The sequence below is a fragment of the Prionailurus bengalensis genome, chromosome B3 (genome assembly GCF_016509475.1).
Source record: "Prionailurus bengalensis isolate Pbe53 chromosome B3, Fcat_Pben_1.1_paternal_pri, whole genome shotgun sequence".
NCBI lineage: Eukaryota > Metazoa > Chordata > Mammalia > Carnivora > Felidae > Prionailurus > Prionailurus bengalensis.
In genome coordinates, this window is record NC_057355.1 from 103026769 (window position 1) to 103048280 (window position 21512).

A 21512-nucleotide genomic window follows, 5' to 3' on the forward strand; every position below is an offset into this window, starting at 1 on the left:
AGAGCAAGACCGAAGTCGCCGGGTGGTGGCGTCAGCTACGCGCCGCCTGCAAAGGAAAAAGCCGGTTGCTGGGGGAGTGAGGAAGAAAGGGAGGGTGCCGAACACGGAAGTGATGGCAGCGCCTTGGGAGCAGGTGGAGGCGGTGACCGCATCCTCTGAGACCAGAACCCAGCGCCGAGGGGTGTCAGCTTGCAGAAAGGCATCCGCCTTATAGGACCTACAGGAGGTGCAGGAGTGACTGGGCCTCCCTTCACCTTAGCAAGTACCCAGAGTGATGGCGATGGTGATGGCGGCAGTTACTCGGACAGCCCCAGTTAAGCTGCGCTCTGAGAGGTGAGTGGGGGAAGGGTGGTTGCTGCCTGGCCTTGTCGATTGGGGTCTGCTACCGCTTTCCAGGCTCTCCTAACATGCAACCACATCCGAGTTCCTGAACTTGTCCAGCCCCTCCGTGGGGCCCTGCTAAAGAATGAGGTATTTGAGCATCTTCTCCCCGGGAGAGCAAGACTCTTCCCAAACCTTTCATCTTGGCATCCTTCGCGCCCTCACCTTGTCGTTTCTATGGAGATAAAGAAGGGAAGACTTTAATCTTAGTTCTCAGTCTCTGGAGGTATGGCCCGTACATTAATGCTTATTTGGGGGGCACTCTTTACATATATATATATATATATATATATATATATATATATATCCCAGAAGAAGAAAGTAACTTGGGTTTCCCCGTTTAGACCCGACCTGAAGTTCACTGGAGTGAGTACTTAGATCTAAAAGAAGAGCCAGAACTAAAATATATTGTTGAATACTTTGCTCCTTGCAGTCTGCGCGAAGGTCTTGACCATTAAGTTTATGGTTTAGATTGTGTCCCCATGTTGGTGGACCAGTCTCTGTTGAATACCTTCACAATTGCATATTTTTGTGGTACCCACCTTGTAGTCTCCATCGGACACTAGTTTATGACATAAACGAGACTTTTTTTGTTATAGAGATTTCCCCATTGTTTTTTAATCTAGTCCCATTGTGAAAAGTTGCACAGTTACACAAACTTGCTATTGTTCTTAAGGTCTTGGCATTGTGTGAAGAGTTGTTTTGAGTACTAGCGCTCCCAGTAGGCTTCCTAGATACTTAAGTTTGGTATATGAATGAAGAGGAAGAATGATGAGCCGAAAATGAGCTTGGGATTTATGGGAAAATAGCCAACCTATTGTTGATTTCCCACAACAGCCAAAGATACCTGAGATGATTCTTTCTGAGTGACTTAATTTTATTTGGATATCATTCGTTAGTTTTAACATAGACTGATTTGTAATTTTTTTATCCAAGTGAATATAACTGGATAAACTATGGGATTAAAGATGAACTCTGATAATATTTGTCTCTATACTGAGTATATCATGATGAGATTTCAAGGTAGTAATATTCAGACCTCAGCCTAAGAAGAATCTATAAATTGGACCAACAGTTATAGGTATAAAATGACCTAACTATGATATCTATAACACCATGTAACTTTAAACTCTGAATGGTGTCTGTACTTCTCTCCCTTCACTCTGTCTTAGCAATCAGGCCCTGTGATTCATGGGTTAAAGAAAAATTTCCTTTACAAATTTCACATGTTTGACAAGAACTTGGACCTTAGAGTTGAACAACTGTAGGTTTTAATTTTCACTCTGTCAGTTACTCATTGTATGACCTTGAATATGCTTTACTTTTTCTGAATGTCATATTCCTCATCTCTAAAATGGAGACATTACTTCCATTGATTGTTATAGTATATAGGAGATACTCATGGATGTATAAAACTAATTGTTACTAATGTCTGGTGTTATTAACAGGGTGCTTGGGTGGGTACTTAATGTTTTTATTCAAATTGGAATTTATTTTTGTTTAAATCATTAAGCAAAATTTTTAAAATAGTTTTCAAACATTAAAAGATGTATTCTTACTTTTGCAAGTATAATATTTTCACAAGTCCCATTTCTCGTTCAAAAGCCTGCAAATTTTTTTTTTTTTTAATAAAATTTTTTTTTTTTCAACGTTTATTTATTTTTGGGACAGAGAGAGACAGAGCATGAATGGGGGAGGGGCAGAGAGAGAGGGAGACACAGAATTGGAAGCAGGCTCCAGGCTCTGAGCCATCAGCCCAGAGCCTGACGCGGGGCTCGAACTCACGGACCGTGAGATCGTGACCTGGCTGAAGTCGGACGCTTAACCGACTGCGCCACCCAGGCGCCCCAAAAGCCTGCAAATTTTAATGTCAATGAGTTCATGGCCTTGTTGATGGAAACTGACATTCAAACAACATGTATTAGACAGTGTAGTAATGAAATGCATGTAACTTAAATGTTTGCAAAATTGTTTGGTTATTTAGGATAACATGGCTTTTTTAAAAAATCCATTGTAGCTGTCACTGATCTGGCTGTCAAAATTTTCCAAATGGATTTATTTATCATTCATAGTACGTGTCTCACAGGAGTGGGGGTAGCTGAATGAACTCACTGAAAATGATCCCAAGGTCGCAGTTTCAATGCAATGAAGATTAGCTTTGCTCTGTTGCGACCACTTTTAGGACCCTTAGGTTCACAAATACTGTTCTCAAGGGCAATAGGGTGAGAGAATACGAATATATATTATCATTCTGCTGATGGTGATGAGTGTTATCTATATCATATACTCGGAGAGACTCAGTTTATCTGAGAAGTATATCAGTATTACCTTATGGAAGGAGTTTAAAAATTGCCTTTTCAATACAATATGTACTCGATGTAAAAATCACTAATTATGTGAAAGAAGGCTGGAAGAGAAGGTTAAAATAACTGAAGGGAACAGAGTATTGAAAAAAATAACAATGAAGACAGTTTAGAAATCTGATTTGTGTATCTCTGAAGGTGTCCTGAAACTTACCAGCTATTTAATTTTTGGAGTAAATATTACTTGGCATATGTATAAACTTCCTAAGGTGTAAAAGGCAATATAGTAAAAGTTCTATTTCCAGCTATCCAGTTCCTGTGGCTAAAGACAGCCATACTATTTGATTATGTTGTTAACATGGATAGTGGATCCTTACACAGCAAGACAAATATAATCACTCTTTTATTGATGAAGAAACCAAGATTTGGAAAGATTGTGGTTTGTCCAAAGTCATACTCCTACCAAATGTCGGAACTAGAAGTAGAGCACATGTCTTTTTTTTTTTTTTAGAGCACAGATCTTTTTCCTTCTGGTTCAAGGTAGTCTACTATACTGCCTCTCCAAATCATAACTGTTGCCATAAAACTTAGAATTTAATAAAACATATCAGGACACTAAAGCATTTTATTTAAATGAATCATCTTAAAAGAATCATCTTATAGTAGTTTGTTAACAACTAGCATAGGTAAAACGTCACCCAGGCTAAAATGTAAGCATATGTAATTATTGTAAAACAGTGGAAAGAATAATTTATAATTAGTTAAAAAAAAAACCTACCTACTATTTCTGTTGAAATCTATATATTTACTAAGTTAGCTTGCAAGAAACTACAGTTTCTTTAATAATTAAAAGTTTGGTTATTTATACCCATAATATTTTTATAAAGAATTTATAAAGTTTTATAACTTTCTAAAAAGACACTGTTTAATATCAGGAATAACATAAAGTGTTTTATGATATTTCAGATGCTGAAGCCTCCTCCATCTCAGATTTTCGAGGTATATTTTTGTGTAGATTTTCTAGCCTTATAGATGGCCTGTTTCCTCTTGTTACTTTTTAAAAATTTTGCAACTTTCCAACCTCTCGTTTTTAGAAATTAACTTCTACGTGAAAAGTTCTGAATAATAATAGAAGGTAGCAAATATGTATTTTCATTAAGCTCAATGCTATGCTATTTTCATATGCCTTAATCCTGGCAGTAAAAACAGGAGACAGCTTGCGTTATCCAGATTTTACAATGTGAAAACTGAAGCTAAATTAGATTTTAAAAATCAGGTGACATAACTAGTAAGTAACAAATTCTGAATTTTAGCCCATGTTTGATGATTTAGACCCTTATGCTATTTCATCTGCACCATGCTTCACTTTTTTTTTTAAGTTTATTTATTCATTTTGAGAGAATGAGAGAGAGAGAGAGTGACTGCAAACATGTGCACCAGCAGAGGATGGGCAGAGAGAGAGGGAAAGAGAGAGAATCCCAAGCAGGCTCCACACTTGTCAATGCAAAGCCCGATGTGGGGCTGAAACTCAAAAACGATGAAATCATGACTGGAGCCAAACTCACCAGTCAGACTCCTAATCAGCTGAGCCACCCAGGCACCCCACCATGCTTCATTTTTAAATATAGTGTAGTGAAAAAGTGCAGATTATTAATTTTTTATAGATCTTTAAAACATTAAAATTTTCTCTTTAGACTAAATTTCTTTCATAGGAAAAAAGATTGCAAGGAAATAGGCCAAAATGTCTAAACTGATTGTCTCTAGATAATTGAATTATAGTTTTTTCCTCCTTTTTAAACTTGTCTGAATGTTCCATATATTTTATACTGAGCATATATTGTTTTTATATTTAAAAATTACAAATTGGAAAGAAAAAATACATCCGTTCAATCTAGTTTATTCCCTAAAGAGTTGCAATCCTCTATCTTAAAGGTTCTGGTTTCTGAGATTCTTTTAAGGTCCTTCCACTTTTAAAAGTCTAGGTACTGCCAGCTTAGTTTTCTGCTCTCTTTACTCACCTTCTTCAGTGACAGGTTCCCAGACATTTCTTTTTGGCTTAGGGAATGTACAATCATTTAAATATTAGACCAAGTTAATGTTTCCCCTAAAATGTGCTCTAGAAGGATTTCTGTAAGCCAAGTATAGGAAACTAGGGCTTAACCAGGCTTCTTAACTGAAGGACCTCTCAGAACCTTTACAAAATATGCAACATGGTCTTTCAGAGGGGAAGCCATTCCTAAACTTGTTTGTCAAAAGAAACCCCTATTTCTCTAGAAAGTGTATTAACATCTTTTAGAACTAGTGTCCACAAAAGTAGATTGGGGGACAGTGACATAAGCAAACTATAATTGGGAAAGTAAATGGAGAGTGGGGAGAAGAGGAGAATGTAGTGGTACTAATCAATAATTCCTTTTGCTTGTTTTGTTTTGTTTTTTAATCGGATTATGTCTTGTGAGCCCTTCCTTGGTAGCATGAATAAAAGAGACACTAAAAATATTTACTGAAAAATGAACCTGTATTGCTTTTGTAATGAGAAAAAAATGTATTTTAGTTCGGAGATTTCTTCATATGAACAAATTTATTTTTCACATTTTTTTCTTAACATTTCAAGGAATTCATCTGTCATCTACTATCCAGTGTATTCCATTTGTGGGCCCTAAATGTGCCACAGAATCCTCCTTAAGTATCAGACTATGATCAAATGTTAAGGACTATGACCCACAGAATCTAATTCAAATATCACAGACTACGATCAGAATGCTTTCAGGGAGTTTTGGGCCACATAATGGCAAGTAAACTTTGGAATCATGAATTTGGTAAGGAAATTCCCAGGTCTGAATTACTACCAGAGTAATAATTTATTTTTAAATTCTTAATGTAGTGTAATAAATAATTCTATTAGGATCAAATTTATTTTAATTTAGTATTCACATGAATTCTGGTCTTAGATATGTATCAGCATTATAGATAAAGTACTTGTTCAATGAATAATTAATATATACAATAATGCTCTGGTATCCAACATTATAGAGAATACAATGAGTTTTCCAGATTGATGAAGTTTAACCTTTTAATTACTGGCTTTTTAACAGTTTTCTGTAGAAATCTTGAATTAAAATCACCTATCTGACCTTATTCAGTAGAACTAACTAAATGTTATTTAAAGCTTTTGCTTGTAGAATGTTCATGTTGGATTTCATTTTCATTTCACCATCCTTGCAACTGGTGGTAGTATTTGGGATCAAATGGTTACTGAATCTGGGAACTTGCTTTCTTGAAAATGACTTTTATATAAATTTGCTTTTTAGATATTTGCCTCTTGCTTATTAAGAAATAATTTTTTGGGGGCGCCTAGGTGGCTCAGTTGGTTGAGAGACTGACTTCGACTCAGGTCATGATCTCATGGTTTGTGAGTTCGAGCCCCGCGTTGGTCTCTGTGCTGGCAGCTCAGAGCCTGGAGCCTGCTTCTGATTCTGTGTCTCCCTCTCTCTCTGCCCCTCCCTCACTCATGCTCTGTCTCAGAAATAAATAAACATTAAAAAAACAATTTAAAAAAAAGAAATAATTTTTTTGAAAGATGTCACTGTGTACTCCCCAGAGCAATGTAATTTAGCTGCCTTCATAAAAAATTAATTATTGAATCAAAAGCCAAAGCAACCTTCTCCCAAGTGATTTTTTTCACCCTCTTAAAACAAAACAAAACAAAACAAAACAAAACAAAACAAAACAAAACACACCTCTGCAGTTACCAACAAAGATCTTTGATTTGTCAGCACGTTTTAAAATATCTTTGATTTCTATACTACATTAAAATGGTAGTAAAGCTACTTTCTTAGGAATTTGTGCCTCTTCTGCTTTGTTTATGCAAAGTCCATAAAATTCCAAGAATTAATGATAGGCTATTTGAAAGGATTTGTTCAGATTTAGAACCCTACAGTTTTTTTTTTACATTCAGATTTTACCTGTATAGGCAAGACACCAAAGCACTTCTCCAAAATTCATCTTTAGTCTTGAAAAATATAACAATAAAAATAATTTTGTTCTCACTAAAAATTAATGTTATTTTTATTGGTAACAGTGTGATTTAATTTTTTACTTTTAAGAATTTTAAGGTTTAATGAAACTTGTGGAAGAGATTAGAAAATTATTTTTCTACACATCTTAAGTGTAAAGATGTGAGAGTTTATATACATGATGCATTTTTATCATTTTTGTAAAAAAAATCATGTAATAGGGAAATTTGAATATCTTTTTTATAAAAAGATTTCTCCATAGCATGTTTTCTTTAAGCAGTTACTTTCATAGTAATTAAGATGTTACCTATACCATGAAATGACCACTTAGATATTTTGTTTTGCCTTTCTTTCTTCATATATCTGCTAAATAGCTGCTGAGAGCAACTTATCCCATTAAATAAAGATCATCAATTTTAGAATACCTGTCATTTTGTGAAAGAAAAATGCATAACTCATCTTCAATTTCAACAACTTAAGTACTTTGCTCTGAGGTAGCTAGCAAACCTAGTATGTTATAAAATTTCCATCATTGTGTCTATTTACAAAGTATTGTGAAGATTTACTTATTTAAGGTAATATAACCCATAAATCTTTTCCAGTAACATGGAAGCAGGTGCAATCCATAAAGGTGAACAAAGAATTGGAGAGGGCTGGCATCAAGTCCTCAACTTTTTGGAACTCCTATTCTTCTCCCAGGAACAGCACACCATCCAGCACATAACCATCTGACAACAAGTGATGGGAACATTGCCAACCATGTATTCAATATTAATAAATTTTAATTTTTCTATTATTTATACAAATATAAATAGAAGTTAAATTTTCTTACTACCTTGAAGATTACAACATTAAATGACATTCTAGCCCATATACATATATTGATATGGTACGTTTTACCAAATCAAATTTTTGCAATAATTTATAAAAGTGGGATAAACTTCTGAAGATGAACTCAATTTTCTAGCAAAAGAATAGCTATGTGAAATTTATATAAGGCTATAGTTCTGAGATACTTTTGAAAATAAGTCAAGATTTTCTGTGCACAAACTCGAAGTACAGATAAATGTATGGAAAATTCATCTAGGGCAATGGTATTTCATTTTATTCTGTGGACACCTACAGCATTTACACACATAAGAACAGTTAACCTAAAATCCGGAGATACTTAACTGATAGGTACCTAGCATATACAAGTTGGTAAGCCTTGCCGAAGTAAACCTGTTATGTTGGCAGGTAAACTTTATTAAGGCTGGAAACTAGTTCTCTGGGGGAAAATGTCAAGTTATTCTCTAGCTTCGTGGTCTGTTGAGTTTCAGCTATATCTGGCATATTGATCCCTTTTCACTTTGAAACATTTTGTTATCCTCCTGAAAATTATATTTGCTCATAAACTTTGTAGTTAGAATTCGGCTAGAGACAGAAGTATTCTTGTGCTTTTTGTCATTATAAACTATTTCTATTAAACTGGCTTGCGTGCCTTAATAAAACAATATATCTAATATCTTTCTTTAAAAAAAAATTATTGAGTGCTTAATACATTTAGGATCTGGCTGAGTACTTAACATACATTATTCTATTTAATCCCCAACAGCTCAGTGAAATAGATGGCATTAATATCTCCATTTTTCAGATGGAAAAAACTGAGGTTTCAGGTGATATGGCTAGAATAAAATAAATTGGACTCAAATGATATTACTAATGCCCATTGTCATTGTGCTGTGGAACTGCATCCTTGTCATACACATGCATAGAGATATTGAAAATGTTAAAATGGTTACTGCTGGGTGGTAGGATTATGGATAATTTTGGGTTTTTCCTCATAACTTGAAGCTTAGTTTGAATTTGTCCCAGTGAGTATGAATTATTATTATTTCTATCAAAACGATATATGTGCCTAGGTTAAAATTTAAATTAAACTGGAAGTTTAGATAAGCTAAGAAATGCTGCAATTGAACCCATCCCAGAGGCATCTACTTTTAATCTCTGTTTTTCTGATATTTACCTTTATATTTCTTTTTTTAAAAATTTTTTTTTTCAACGTTTTTATTTATTTTTGGGACAGAGAGAGACAGAGCATGAACGGGGGAGGGGCAGAGAGAGAGGGAGACACAGAATCGGAAACAGGCTCCAGGCTCTGAGCCATCAGCCCAGAGCCCGACGCGGGGCTCGAACTCACGGACCGCGAGATCGTGACCTGGCTGAAGTCGGACGCTCAACCGACTGCACCACCCAGGCGCCCCTACCTTTATATTTCTAAATCATATGCTTATACTTCTCTTTCTTGGTTCATCAGTTAACAGACATCAGTTGAGTTTCTCTCATGATAGATGAGGATTTAACTCTTTTAGTTTCCTTCTTTTCATTTTGTTTTCTCAATTGTATCAGAGTTTTGGTGAATATGTAAATATCATTCATGGCTGAGTCAGGTGTTTTACAATTCTGTTTTCTTTTTTTTAATTTTTTTAATGTTTATTTTTGAGAGAGAGGGAGAGGGACAGAGCACAAGCAGGGCACAGGCAGAGAGAAAGGGAGACACGGAATCCAAAGCAGGCTCCAGGCTCTGAGCTGTCAGTGCAGAACCTGATGCGGGGCTCGAACCCATGAACCACGAGATCATGACCTAAGCTGTAGTCAGATCCTCAACTAACTAAGCCACCCAGGCACCCCTTTCTTTTTTCTTCTTCTTCTTCTTCTTTTTTTTAATGTCTATTTATTTTGAGAGAGAGCACAAGCAGGGGAAAGTCAATTCTATTTTGTTTTTTTTTTTCCTCAAGATCCTCCACCTCGGAGCCTATGGCCTTGTGTAATTTTATCGACTAGTTGCTCTGGATACCCTGTTGTCTAGAGACTTTCCTTCTTCATCACCCTAAGAATTCAGATTTCCTTTTTGCTATGTTAAATGTCTTATTTCCTGTGTTATATCTTTTGATGTGTTGTACGACTCTAATTTTAGAAGACTGTATCTTCCAGTATGAGGTAAAATTGTTGATGTTTTGCATGTCTGGAAATTTGTTGTTGTTGTTGTTGTTGTTGTTGTTGTTGTTGTTGTTGTTTTAATGCTTATTTGTTTTTGAGAGAGAGTGTGAAAGCCGGGAGGGGGGAGTAGAAAGAGGGGGTCAGAGGATCCAAAGCAGGCTCCATGCCAACAGCAATGAGCCTGATGTGGGACTTGAACTCATCAACTGTGAGATCATGACCTGAGCCAAAGTTGAGCACTCACCCATCTGAGCCACCCAGGTGCCCCTCTTATCCTGATACTTGATTGATAATTTGACTGGTTCTCTTCAAAGTTGGAAACTAGCTTCTAGATTCCAAAACTAGCCTCTAGCTCCTAATATTACTATTGAGAAACAGAGGCCGTTTTATTTACATTCCTTTGTGACTTTTTTCCCACAAGAAGACTGTTTTTTATTTTTTTAATTTTTATTTTTTTTGGCTTAGACTTATTTGTTTATTTAACTACGGTAAGAATGCTTAACATGAGATCTACTGTCTTAACTATATTATGTCTTCATCTCTAGGGTTGTAAAATTTTAGAATAATGTAGCCCATTGTGTATTTTGCCCCATTGTGCTGGGTACCGAAAGCTCTTTCGTTATGGAGGCTCGTGTACTTTGGTTCTAGGAAATTTCCTAATGTGGTTTCTTGTATAGTTTCTCCCCCTTTATTTTGTTATTTGGTATGAAATGTATGTATTGTTCCTCTAGTTTTCTTATCTCTTCTAATCATTTTTTCCTATTTCCTAGTATTTCCTCAATTTATCCTCCAATTTTCCTATTGGATATTTTATTTCTGTAATCATATTTTTAATTCCCAAAGCTTTCTTATTCTCTGATTGTCCCATACTTCTCTTGCTCATTCATAGATGTAATATCTTCTCTTAACTTGGAAGAAATCAGTTTTGTTTTCTGCTCTTTTTATAGGTATTGTTTTCTTTCAGTTCTTAATGTTTTTTTAGTTTCTGTTAGAGACTTTCCTCAAAAGTCTGATGACCTATGACCATTCATATTCCAGAGTGAATGAAGCACAACAATGCTGCCTGACAGCTGTGAGTAGGTGGGGCTTATGGACTAGCAAGCTTCTCTGTATGCTTGGGTGGCCTTCCAGCTTTTTATTGGAGGAGTCCCAGGTGTCAGCATCTAGAGGTCTTTTCTCCTTGTCCATTCCATTCTTTGGCAAAGTCTCTTTTAATTCCCTATTAGGAGATACGAGTCTGGATGCTGGAGTTCTGGAAGCCAGATTGAAGAAGGAGGCAGGAACTTTCATTCTGATTTTAATCCCAACCTCCCTTCTACCCCTGTGTCTGGTATCCAAAGCCCTGAGCCTCTCTGGTTCAGTTTCTCCAAATGATAAATATCCCATCTCCTCTAAGTGTAGGAGTAAGAACCAGAGCTATACATCTGCTGGAAGTACGTACCTCTCCATTTTCCACCCTGTTCTCCACCCACATTTTCTTTTTTTTTTTTTTTTTTTTTTAATTTTTTTTTCAACGTTTATTTATTTTTTGGGACAGAGAGAGACAGAGCATGAACGGGCGAGGGGCAGAGAGAGAGGGAGACACAGAATCGGAAGCAGGCTCCGAGCCATCAGCCCAGAGCCTGACGCGGGGCTTGAACTCACGGACCGCGAGATCGTGACCTGGCTGAAGTCGGACGCTTAACCGACTGAGCCACCCAGGCGCCCCTCCACCCACATTTTCTATAGTACCTGGTGCCTCTGGGTCCTGGACTTCACCCACTCTGTTGGCTTGCTTCTCGTTCATGTCACTTCTGTGCCTACTGTTACCTACCTCTCTGTTGGTACCTCTTCTGTTGCTGACTCAGATATTGGTCCTCCATTCATATTCTGTCCTCATATTTTGTGATTCAGGTGATAGATATCTGCTAGTCTCATTGAAGATAAAAGCTTTGTATTTTAATTTCTGATTTTTCCTTGTTTTGGGCTAACTTCTGAGAAAAGGATGAAGTGAAAAGATTTTCATTTGGCCATTTTATTTATTTATATTCTCTTATTCTCTTATTGAGAGAATTCTTATTCTCTTGAGAGAATAAGAGATAACATGAGTGGGGGAGAGGAGCGGGGTGGGGGGAGAGAGGGAGGGAGGGAGGGAGGGAGGGGGGAGGGAGGGAGAGGATCTTAAGCAGGCTCCACACTCAGTGCAGAGCCTGATGCAAGTTTCAATCCCATGACCCTAGGATGATGACCTGGTTTGCAACCAAGAGGTGGATCGTCAACCAGTTAAGTCACCTAGGTGCCCCCACTTGGCCATTTCAAGCCGGACAATTATTTATTTTATAATCAGAAAAAAACAAAAAGCTAGTTTCATTTTGAGAGGAAATGAAGTTATACTACTCACTAAGATATTTAGTAATAGAAAGCAGCAGGTATAGTAGCTAAAGAAGCATTAGAATCACTAAAGGATTTTATAGGAGATTTGGTTATTGAAGACAGAACTTGAGAGAAACTGAAACAGGCCCTGGTAAAGGTGGGAATGTCGTCAAGAACAGAGAGAGAGTTTATCTCTGATAATAGGAACAGTACAATGTAGGGGTAACAGGGAGGCAAGATGAAGGAGCTCATATCCAGTGTAGTTGAGTTGGTCACAGAGTTTAATAAACTGCTATATTGATTTTTTTAGTAAATCACCAGGCATTTCAAATCTTACATATTTTTCACAACTGAGTAAAAAAAGTAGAAACTGGGGCACCTAGGTGGCTCAGTCGATTAAACATCTGACTTCAGCTTAGGTCATGATCTCACAGTTCGTGAGTCTGAGCCCCGTGTTGGGCTCTGTGCTGATAGCTCAGAGCCTGGAGCCTGCCTCAGATTCTGTGTCTCTCTCTCTCTCTCTCTCTCTCTCTCTCTCTCTCTCTGCCCTTCCCCCACTTGCACTCTGTCTCTCTCTCTCTCTCAAAAATAAAAATAAACATAAAAAGAAAAAAAGTAGAAACTATGTTGTATTAATGAAAAATATCTGCTTGGGACTCCCTTATTACTTTTTTATCTTGAAAAATATGTGCAGTCTCTTAGTAACAAGTGTCTCTTCTAATCCATGACTCTTCATATTCTTCAGCCTACTTTGTTTCTTCTCCTTGTTTATTTTTGCTCAATGGAATTTAGTCAATAAACAGCCAGAGCATACTGTTGAATATAATTTTGGCATACTAAGTGATGATGTATCTTCCAAAATTATAATTAAAAATATTTTCCCTATAGATTTTAAATGACTATATACTAGTGAGCCCACTAAATAAAAATAATCAGTATAATCACCAGGTGCCATTCAGTGTTTAGCAATGGAGTACTTTATTTGGCAAGTCTGACTCATTAGTTCACAGTTTTAGGTACTTGCTTAAGTATTTACTACAGATGTTTGTTTCAAATCATATTGCTTTGAAAATACATTCAAGTGGCTATAAACATTTACTTGACTGTCAGGATTGTAATGTTCCTCTGACATAATCAGAAACTTAATCATAATTAGTGTGCTGAGTGAGACTGATTTTCTCAGTTTCCAAATTCAACTTTGATCTGTAAAATATTTGAGATTATAGAATCCTTACCCCCAATTCTGGGTTTAAATCTTATTCCACCTAAGAAGAGTTAATTTAATCCCATCTATGACCAATCATTACTATTTGTCTTAATAAAATTCAGTATTTCACATTGTAAATTCTACTATATCTAGCCAATTTCATGGGAAAGTCATTGCCCTATAGAAATTTATACCTGTTTCTCAGAATTACCAAGAAAAATACAAGGGTGTGTGTGTGTGTGTGTGTGTAAAATAACAAATTTTTATTCTATTCCATATTTTCTAAGAATTGCCTAGACTAATAGTGAAATTGAGCAATTACTGAAATGAGTTGACAGAATTGAATTGCAAATGCTTGCATGGCATTCATACTGTTCAGTGGTGATTATTTAATAAATTTTTAAGAGATTTTATAACTTAAAAGTTCATATTTTCAATCAATAGGAAATAAAACAAGGAGAGGGAAGTAAAGGAACTATAGGGTAGTGGCTCTCAAACACCAAGTCATAGATTTCTCACTGTCTCTTACAAACAATTCACTGACTGGTTTGCTGTGAAATAAAAATAAGGGGAGGAAATATTGGCATAAGCTGTATCTCAAGACTAGAAATTATTCACATTTTGAGCATACAGTTTGGCTAAGAGAGGAAGCTTCAGTTTTTCTAATCTATATTGAGAATTAGGTGTGGGAAGAGAACTCAGGTTCTTGACTCCCTGGCCCTATGAAATTATTAGTATATAGTAAAGCAGATTATTTAAATGAGAACAAAATATCTTGGAACTGCCTTCCAATATATCCAGTACTCTTACCTTGTACCTGTACTAATTTTCGTTTTTCATCTTCTGTCGGGGGTTAATATATAAACTGTATACAAAATGAATGACAAATGACTAATGATTTTTTTTTCTTTAGATACATCCAGAGAGTGCCCAGAAGAAACTCCCTCCTGGAAAAACTAAAAAAGCAGTATTTATAACACTGGAATTTGTGGATAATTTATCAAAATGGCAGAAAGTAGTGAAAATAATAGCAAAAATGTAGATGTAAGGCCCAAAACTAGTCGAAGTAGAAGTGCTGACAGAAAGGACGGGTATGTGTGGAGTGGAAAGAAATTATCTTGGTCAAAAAAGAGTGAAAGTTGTTCAGATGCTGAAACAGTGAATGCTATAGAGAAAACTGAAGTTCCTTTAAGGAGCCAAGAAAGGAAGCACAGCTGTTCATCCATCGAGTTGGATTTAGATCATTCCTGTGGGCATAGATTTTTAGGCCGATCTCTTAAACAGAAACTGCAAGATGCCGTGGGGCAGTGTTTCCCAATAAAGAATTGTAGTGGTCGGCACTCTTCGGGGCTTCCATCTAAAAGGAAAATTCATATCAGTGAACTCATGTTAGATAAGTGTCCTTTTCCACCTCGATCAGATTTAGCCTTTAGGTGGCATTTTATTAAACGACACACTGCTCCTATAAATCCCAAATCCAGTGAGTGGGTAAGCACAGACTTGGCTCAGAGTGAATTGAGGGATGGTCAGCTAAAACAAAGAAGAAATGTGGAAGAAGAGGTGAACTGCTTCTCACATACTGATGTTCAGCCCTGTGTCATAACCACCAACAATGCTTCATGTAGAGGTGGTCCTGTGACTGGCTCTGTGATGAACCTGGTTTCAAATAACAGTATAGAAGATAGTGATATGGATTCAGATGATGAAATTATTACACTTTGCACAAGTTCCAGAAAAAGAAACAAACCCAAATGGGAAATGGATGAAGAAATCCTGCAGCTGGAAACACCTCCTAAGTACCATACCCAGATTGATTACGTCCACTGTCTTGTACCAGACCTCCTTCAGATCAATAACAATCCATGTTACTGGGGAGTTATGGATAAATATGCAGCTGAAGCTCTACTAGAGGGAAAACCAGAGGGTACCTTTTTACTTCGAGACTCAGCACAGGAAGACTATTTATTCTCTGTTAGTTTTAGACGCTATAGTCGTTCTCTTCACGCTAGAATTGAACAGTGGAATCACAATTTTAGCTTTGATGCACATGATCCTTGTGTCTTCCATTCTCCTGACATTACTGGGCTCCTAGAACATTATAAGGACCCAAGTGCCTGTATGTTCTTTGAACCACTTTTATCCACTCCTTTAATTCGGACTTTCCCTTTTTCCTTGCAACATATATGCAGAACAGTTATTTGTAACTGTACAACTTACGATGGCATTGATGCCCTTCCAATTCCTTCTTCTATGAAATTATATCTGAAGGAATATCACTATAAATCAAAAGTTAGAGTACTCAGGATTGATGCACCAGAACAACAGTGCTAGGAAAAGTGTAGGTATATGAGAATGATTATATACATATTTTCATTTAATATTTTATTTTTCTTATACCACTTTGAATTTTTCTACAAGGGCAGTTGAAATCCAAAATAAATCTCTGCCCTAAATTTTACTTCCAGATCAGTTTATTTTTCTTATGATAACAATAATTGTTTAAAGTTACACAGTAGGGGTTAATGAATATTTTTGACCACGTGTTTGGTTTTTGTTTTTACCAAATAGATTGTAAGATTTTTTTTCTTAATTGTAATTTGCTTATGATCCAGGGATATTTGGAATTAGGTAGGCAATGCAAATACAGTTAAGTAATCGGTATTTTGTATGTTTCTTTAAAAATAATCTTATGTTCTTTCCTAATGTAAATTCCTTGTTAACCTATGCCATTGGCATTCCTATACATAAAATATAGTTTCCCTGTCCCCCTTTCAGAGTTGTTTTAAAATTCTTCAGTAAAGCTGAGTGTTATAATTCACAATCTATACCAATGTAATTGAGTTTTATAATTTAGTAATAGGAATGCTGAAGGTAACAAAATGGTTTAAAATTAAACTTGAAGTGTTTCACTTTAAATATTAACTACTACTAAATTTGATCGATTGGGAAGAATCAAATGAGAACATGACTTTTTGGAGGTGAATTTATTTTCTACACTGTGGCGTGGTCATTTGTTATTTTTGAATAGGTCTTTCACTCAACTTAGATGAGTTGCTCTTTTCAGAACATGAATATTGTTCCTTTCTCACTGGAAGCTTAAAAAGTAATGATAACACTATCAGTAACTAGTAGTTACTAACATATTTAAGCAACTATGGGGTTTTTCTGTATTTACTTATGAACTGTTGCTTCTAATTAGCCTTTTTATAGAAACTCTGAGCCTGTTACTTTGGGGAAATGCCACAGTATTATAAACAGCTACAAATTGCCATTGATAACCAAGGAGGACCTAAGTAGTCTTCATTATTTTAAATTGAGCTTGACTAAAGATTTAAGAAGTAAACATGGAGCTCAGTTTTTAAGAAGCTTGATATTGGTTTTGATTTTCAGGTTTCAAATACTTACTCCTGTTTTCAGAATTAACATGTCTTTACTGTGGCTTCAACAAAGGGAAAACATTTTGAGAGCTACATGGCTTATGCCATACTGAACAGTACTGGGCACTGGGACTAATATTTTAAATTTACTGTCTCGATAGGGAAGTATATTTAGAAACATCATTCTCCCAGTATAATAAAGGTAAATGGAGTGATAGCCTATCTAACTCCTCTTTTTTTTAATAGTCAGTGCATAATTTCCTAGATAGTAGTTTCTTCTGGTGAGCTGTCTAGCCCTTTGTACAAAGTGGCATTTTTAATATCATAGTAATTGATTTCTCAATGCTAATTTAGGTCCAGTAGTAAGCTGCTTCTACCTGGATTGAAAGAAATTTGACTCAACTTTCCAACTCAGAACAGGTGTTTCATAGGTATCATTGCTTTTATGTTGAAATAGCATTTTGCTTTCCTGCAGTTCTGTTAACATAAAGATGGCATTTTTCAGTAATAGCTTTAAAATAAATTTTTAGCCATTACCACAAAATTGAACCAGGAAAATCTCTGTTACCATTATCTTCTATCATTTTTTTTTTCTCAGTGATCTCAAAATTGTCTTGGTTACAGTGAGGGTAACTACTAAGTATGGCACCTGTCTATGGAGTAATGAGGCTCAGGATATCATTAACACCGATACTAGGATAAATATCTCTTCTAAAGATGATATTTCCCTTTTACAAAAGTAGAGAAGTCTCATACTACCTCATCTTTTATTGTGACGCTTTTGTAGATCACTGAGAAGCTTGTCTTGTTTACCAACAGAACACTTCCTAAATATCCATTTTTGGTGAAAGAACATTAATAGTATAGTAAGAATCTACCCGTGATTATAGTTTTTTATCAGAATTTGATAATGAGACTTTCTGTTTCTGTGAAACAATTATTGTTTTAAATATTTTTCTTTTAAAAATAACTTTTTATCAGTACAGAAAAACCTAAGGGATGACTAGCTAACAAGTATTCTGTTAAAGAGTAATTTTATAAAGAAAAATGAAATATAATTATGTTGTCTTTTATAATGGTAAAAATTAATGTTTATATGAAAATCAAGATCTAAGTAGCTTTTCATATATTCAAACTGGTTGCTTGTGATATATTTTCTCTGGCTTTCTTATTTTTCCAACTTCAAGGTATTAATAGCTGTTAACATTTTCAAAATACTGCCATATATATAGCCTTGAAGTAGATCTAATAAATGAGAGCAGGGAAGAGACTTATTTACTCTGAAATGGTTTGTATTTTTCCTTTGGTGTTTGCTACAGTGAAAAGAAATCTGGAAAGTAGAAATATAAAGACTGGAGAAGGGAATTGTTTACCATGAAGGAAAAAGAAGAGTAATAATAAATTAATTTTTAAAGCATTAAAGAATTGAAATTTAGAAAGGTTAATTTCTTTCTCAGTGACTTTGTGAGGACACATTTGGAAGAGCATCCAGTATTCACAAACTAAATTTAAAAATGTGAAATATGTAATTATTGGAATATATAACTAAAATGATTAAGTTTTGAGAGGAACACAAGGAAAAATACAAATATATCTAAATATAAATTTTGTAACTAAGTTTGTTGGCATTTGAAAAGTGTAAATTCCAGAGTTGAGAAAAGCATTCAGCATGGTGGAAATGTGTGGAGTTATTGGTGAGAAAGGATGGAGCTAAAAGAAACAAGATAAAATATTAAAATTAAGAATTTAGGCATCACCTCAGGGAAGAGCCTTGACAGCGAAAGGGAACTACTTAATCGCTAATAGCTGGTCTGGACCAGACACTTAACTGCCCTTTGGGAATCATCCTGCACTAATCAGGAAATAAACTTGACTTTTCTATTTCTCAAGCTTTTCAGGACACCACCGTCACCGCCACCACTGCCACCACCGTGCATCTTCTTTTTTTTAAGCTACACAGCATCTTGATTCATACTATAATTCCTGAAATATGCTGAATGGATATGTTTTTAGGTTCCTTGAGCATTTTTGTATAAAGAATCATATGTGATCTTTCTATAGCCATGCCATTCACTTAAATAATTCATACAGGGAATGGCTTAATTTAGAGGAAGACCTAATAGGAAGAAGATTAAAGGAAGCTTTTAGTCAGCCTGTGGCTAGATTTATTGATTTGGTGAACCGAACTGCTTTCTTTCCTGAAATTCAGCTAATGGTCAAAGAATGGCTTTCAGTTAAAGTTTTGACTTATTATAAATAATATAAAGAATGTCTTAGCAATTAGAAATCCTTTAAAAAGTAGAGCAAATGTGGCAAATAGGACTCATACAAATTCCATTTCTTTTGATAAGAAAAACACAAACCATTATCATTTATTCATGAGCCAAAGCCATTAAGAAGACAAATCAAGTTATCAGCTCCCTGTCTCTCTGAAGTTTGGATCATTTTATAGACCCACATAATAGGTTTCTTCCTATGAAACAAAAACCTTAAAACCTAACTCTTATAAATATACTCTTAGCTTTCATTTATAATCTTTTTTGTCACTTTTAGATATGATTATAGCTAAAATCTGTGTAATCAATAGGTTATACATTGATTTTAGTAGACAGACTTCACAGGAAAATAGACAATTATTTCTTGAGACAACACAGGGAGAACAATGTTTAAATGTAAACCTGTGTGTTAAGTAATTTAATACCCAAATGAATAAAAGATTTTAAGTCATGCAGATTATTGTTTCTAATTTGGAAAAAATTCTTTACAATTTTGGTTTTAACCATAATCAGTTTTACGTTTATTATTTCTAAAAAATGAATGCAAAGCACAAAGGTTTTTTTTTTTTCCTTTTTTTAATGGCATACTAGAAGTGAGCAGTGCTACAAGAGTCTGTACTAATACGTTAATAATGTTGGACACATAATGGAGGTAACTTTTCAAATGGATTGGCTTCTAGGTAGAAATATAGACTAATGGATATAACCCAATGGGAAGGGACTTGGGGCACATGAATCCTATTTCAAATAAAACCAGAATCTATTTTTTGTTTACTTTTTATTTTCAAATAGATTACTCAATCCTAAATTTTTACCTTCATCTAGCATACAAAATGTAGGTAAATAATACTTGTCACTTGACTTGCTGAAGGTTAGTTCTTCATTTAAGAGGTGACTCTTGGAGCATACTTGAAAATAATTTCTGTAATTTCTTGAAAGTAATGTGATGATAGATTTTCAAAGTATCCCTTAGTGGACCCTGCAAATTCACATTCACTTCTAGTCTGTAATAGGCTTTCTTGGCTTGGTTTGACAATAGAGATAACAGTACAATATGGATTTATGGTTTAGACTCAGGAATTGGATGAACAGTTCCAATTTCCTCCTACCCTTAATAAGGTTTGTGTAAAATTGATGTTTGCCTAAGTTATTTTAAAAGTTGATTACATCTGCAGGAAGTAAAGATAATCACTTTTGTTGTGGTTGTAATCAAATCTAAGCTTTCAGACTTAAAGTAAAACTTGAGAGGAGGTTTACTTAAATTTTGTTGACTTTGCTAGGATTGAATAAATTCTGTGTAAACCAAGTATGAACTTGATATATACTTGAATATACAGAGTTTAAGTAGTAACTTCGCAAAGCTGTTAGTACTCTTGTCAATCAGGCTTGTGTGATCTTCCCCGTACCCAAAAAGAAGTAGACTGTTTACATTTTTATTTCTAATCCTGGAGTTGAATGTTTCTTCTTCGGTGTGAGTTCAAATAAATTGACCTGAATAAATTTTCACTTCTTAATTAAACTTCATATATAAAATACAAAGGCTTTGTGTCTTGTTTTTAAAACATTGTATATCCTGACTTAGCACATTCAACTTAAAATCTGAAAAAAATTTAAAAATCTATATTACACATTTTCTAATTTATAATACACTTTCCATCTTCGGTGTGTCAGTTTGGGTCTTCCAGAAGCAGATGCCAAGATGTCATTAAAGGTGCAAGATTTATTGGGGAAAACGCCTATGAAGAAAGAAAGTGTGGAAGTCATACCACTTTGCAAGTCTGACATACATGAAAGAAATTCGAAGGTTGGGTAGGGTGGGCTTCAGACTGCAGGACAGTTGTGAAAAAGCTAAATGGGGATTTAGTTTCTCAGCAAAGGTTGCCTGTGGGAGCCCACATGGGACAGGAACGGTCTAGCTCTAGAACTCTCACTATGCTGTTATTGGCTGGGAGCATGGGAAAACGAGGCTGTCACTCTGATATGTGACCTGGACCAAGGTGAGATGAGGCACTCGACTTGGGCACAAAAATTTTCTGACCAAAAATCTCAGTAATGAAAAGCAGTATTTCAATGCAACATTTTTAAATCAGTTTTTCAAAAAATTCTAATGAAAAAAAGTTAAAATTTTAAATAAAGTAGTTTTGCTGACTTCCTACTGACTCAGACTTCCTTATAGCTCCATAAGGCACTTAATTTACTGACTCCTGAGGGCAGGGCAAGTGGTTCACGCTAATACCATTTTACATAGACCATTTTCCCTGTTTAAAAATAAGTCTTCCCTAAGCTTAGGTATTTGCATTTTCCCTATTACTCATTTTTCAGTATGAGAAGTGTGTGTACTGGTGGAGCATACTCAGGAAACCTTAGTTTAGGTAGTTTCTAGTAATGTGCCCCTCCCCAGTGACCCACTATGGGGTTACACAAAGCAAAATGTTGTAAAGATATTGCACACTTCCAATATGTTTTGATATATGTATTATATACACATATTATATATACTGCATACTATACAATTATGGCATCTTCATTACTCGCTAGCAGTTTCCTTGATGGCTGGGGAAATGTGTCAATCATCCTTCAGACGTGACAGTAAATAGGTAAAAGGTTTATTCAGAGGTGAACAT

The 21512-nt window shown here is 35.3% G+C and overlaps 1 protein-coding gene and 1 long non-coding RNA gene across 3 annotated transcripts in view; one reads left to right on the plus strand and one right to left on the minus strand.

The window, feature by feature from the left end:
* The first annotated feature begins 10 nt into the window (after positions 1-10).
* Positions 11-19343, plus strand: SOCS4 (suppressor of cytokine signaling 4). Of its 2 annotated transcripts, XM_043556208.1 has the most exons (3): positions 56-333; positions 3651-3683; positions 14149-19343. In XM_043556208.1, the coding sequence occupies exon 3, from the start codon at positions 14241-14243 to the stop codon at positions 15564-15566; it is 1326 nt and encodes a 441-aa protein (XP_043412143.1). In that variant the 5' UTR covers positions 56-333; positions 3651-3683; positions 14149-14240; the 3' UTR covers positions 15567-19343. The 2 variants fall into 2 exon arrangements, with proteins under 2 accessions (XP_043412142.1, XP_043412143.1); XM_043556207.1 differs by lacking the exon at positions 3651-3683 and having other exon boundaries at positions 11-333.
* The window catches only part of LOC122469123, a 75472-nt gene continuing 68444 nt past the window's right edge, over positions 14485-21512 (minus strand). Inside the window, exon 5 of the long non-coding RNA XR_006293386.1 lies at positions 14485-14592. This is a non-coding gene — a long non-coding RNA (uncharacterized LOC122469123). The remainder of the gene's footprint in view (positions 14593-21512) is intronic.

What these genes read in the sequence shown, in the direction of transcription:
- SOCS4 (XM_043556207.1), top strand. Translation starts at nt 14,241, where the DNA reads ATGGCAGAAAGTAGTGAAAATAATAGCAAAAATGTAGATGTAAGGCCC.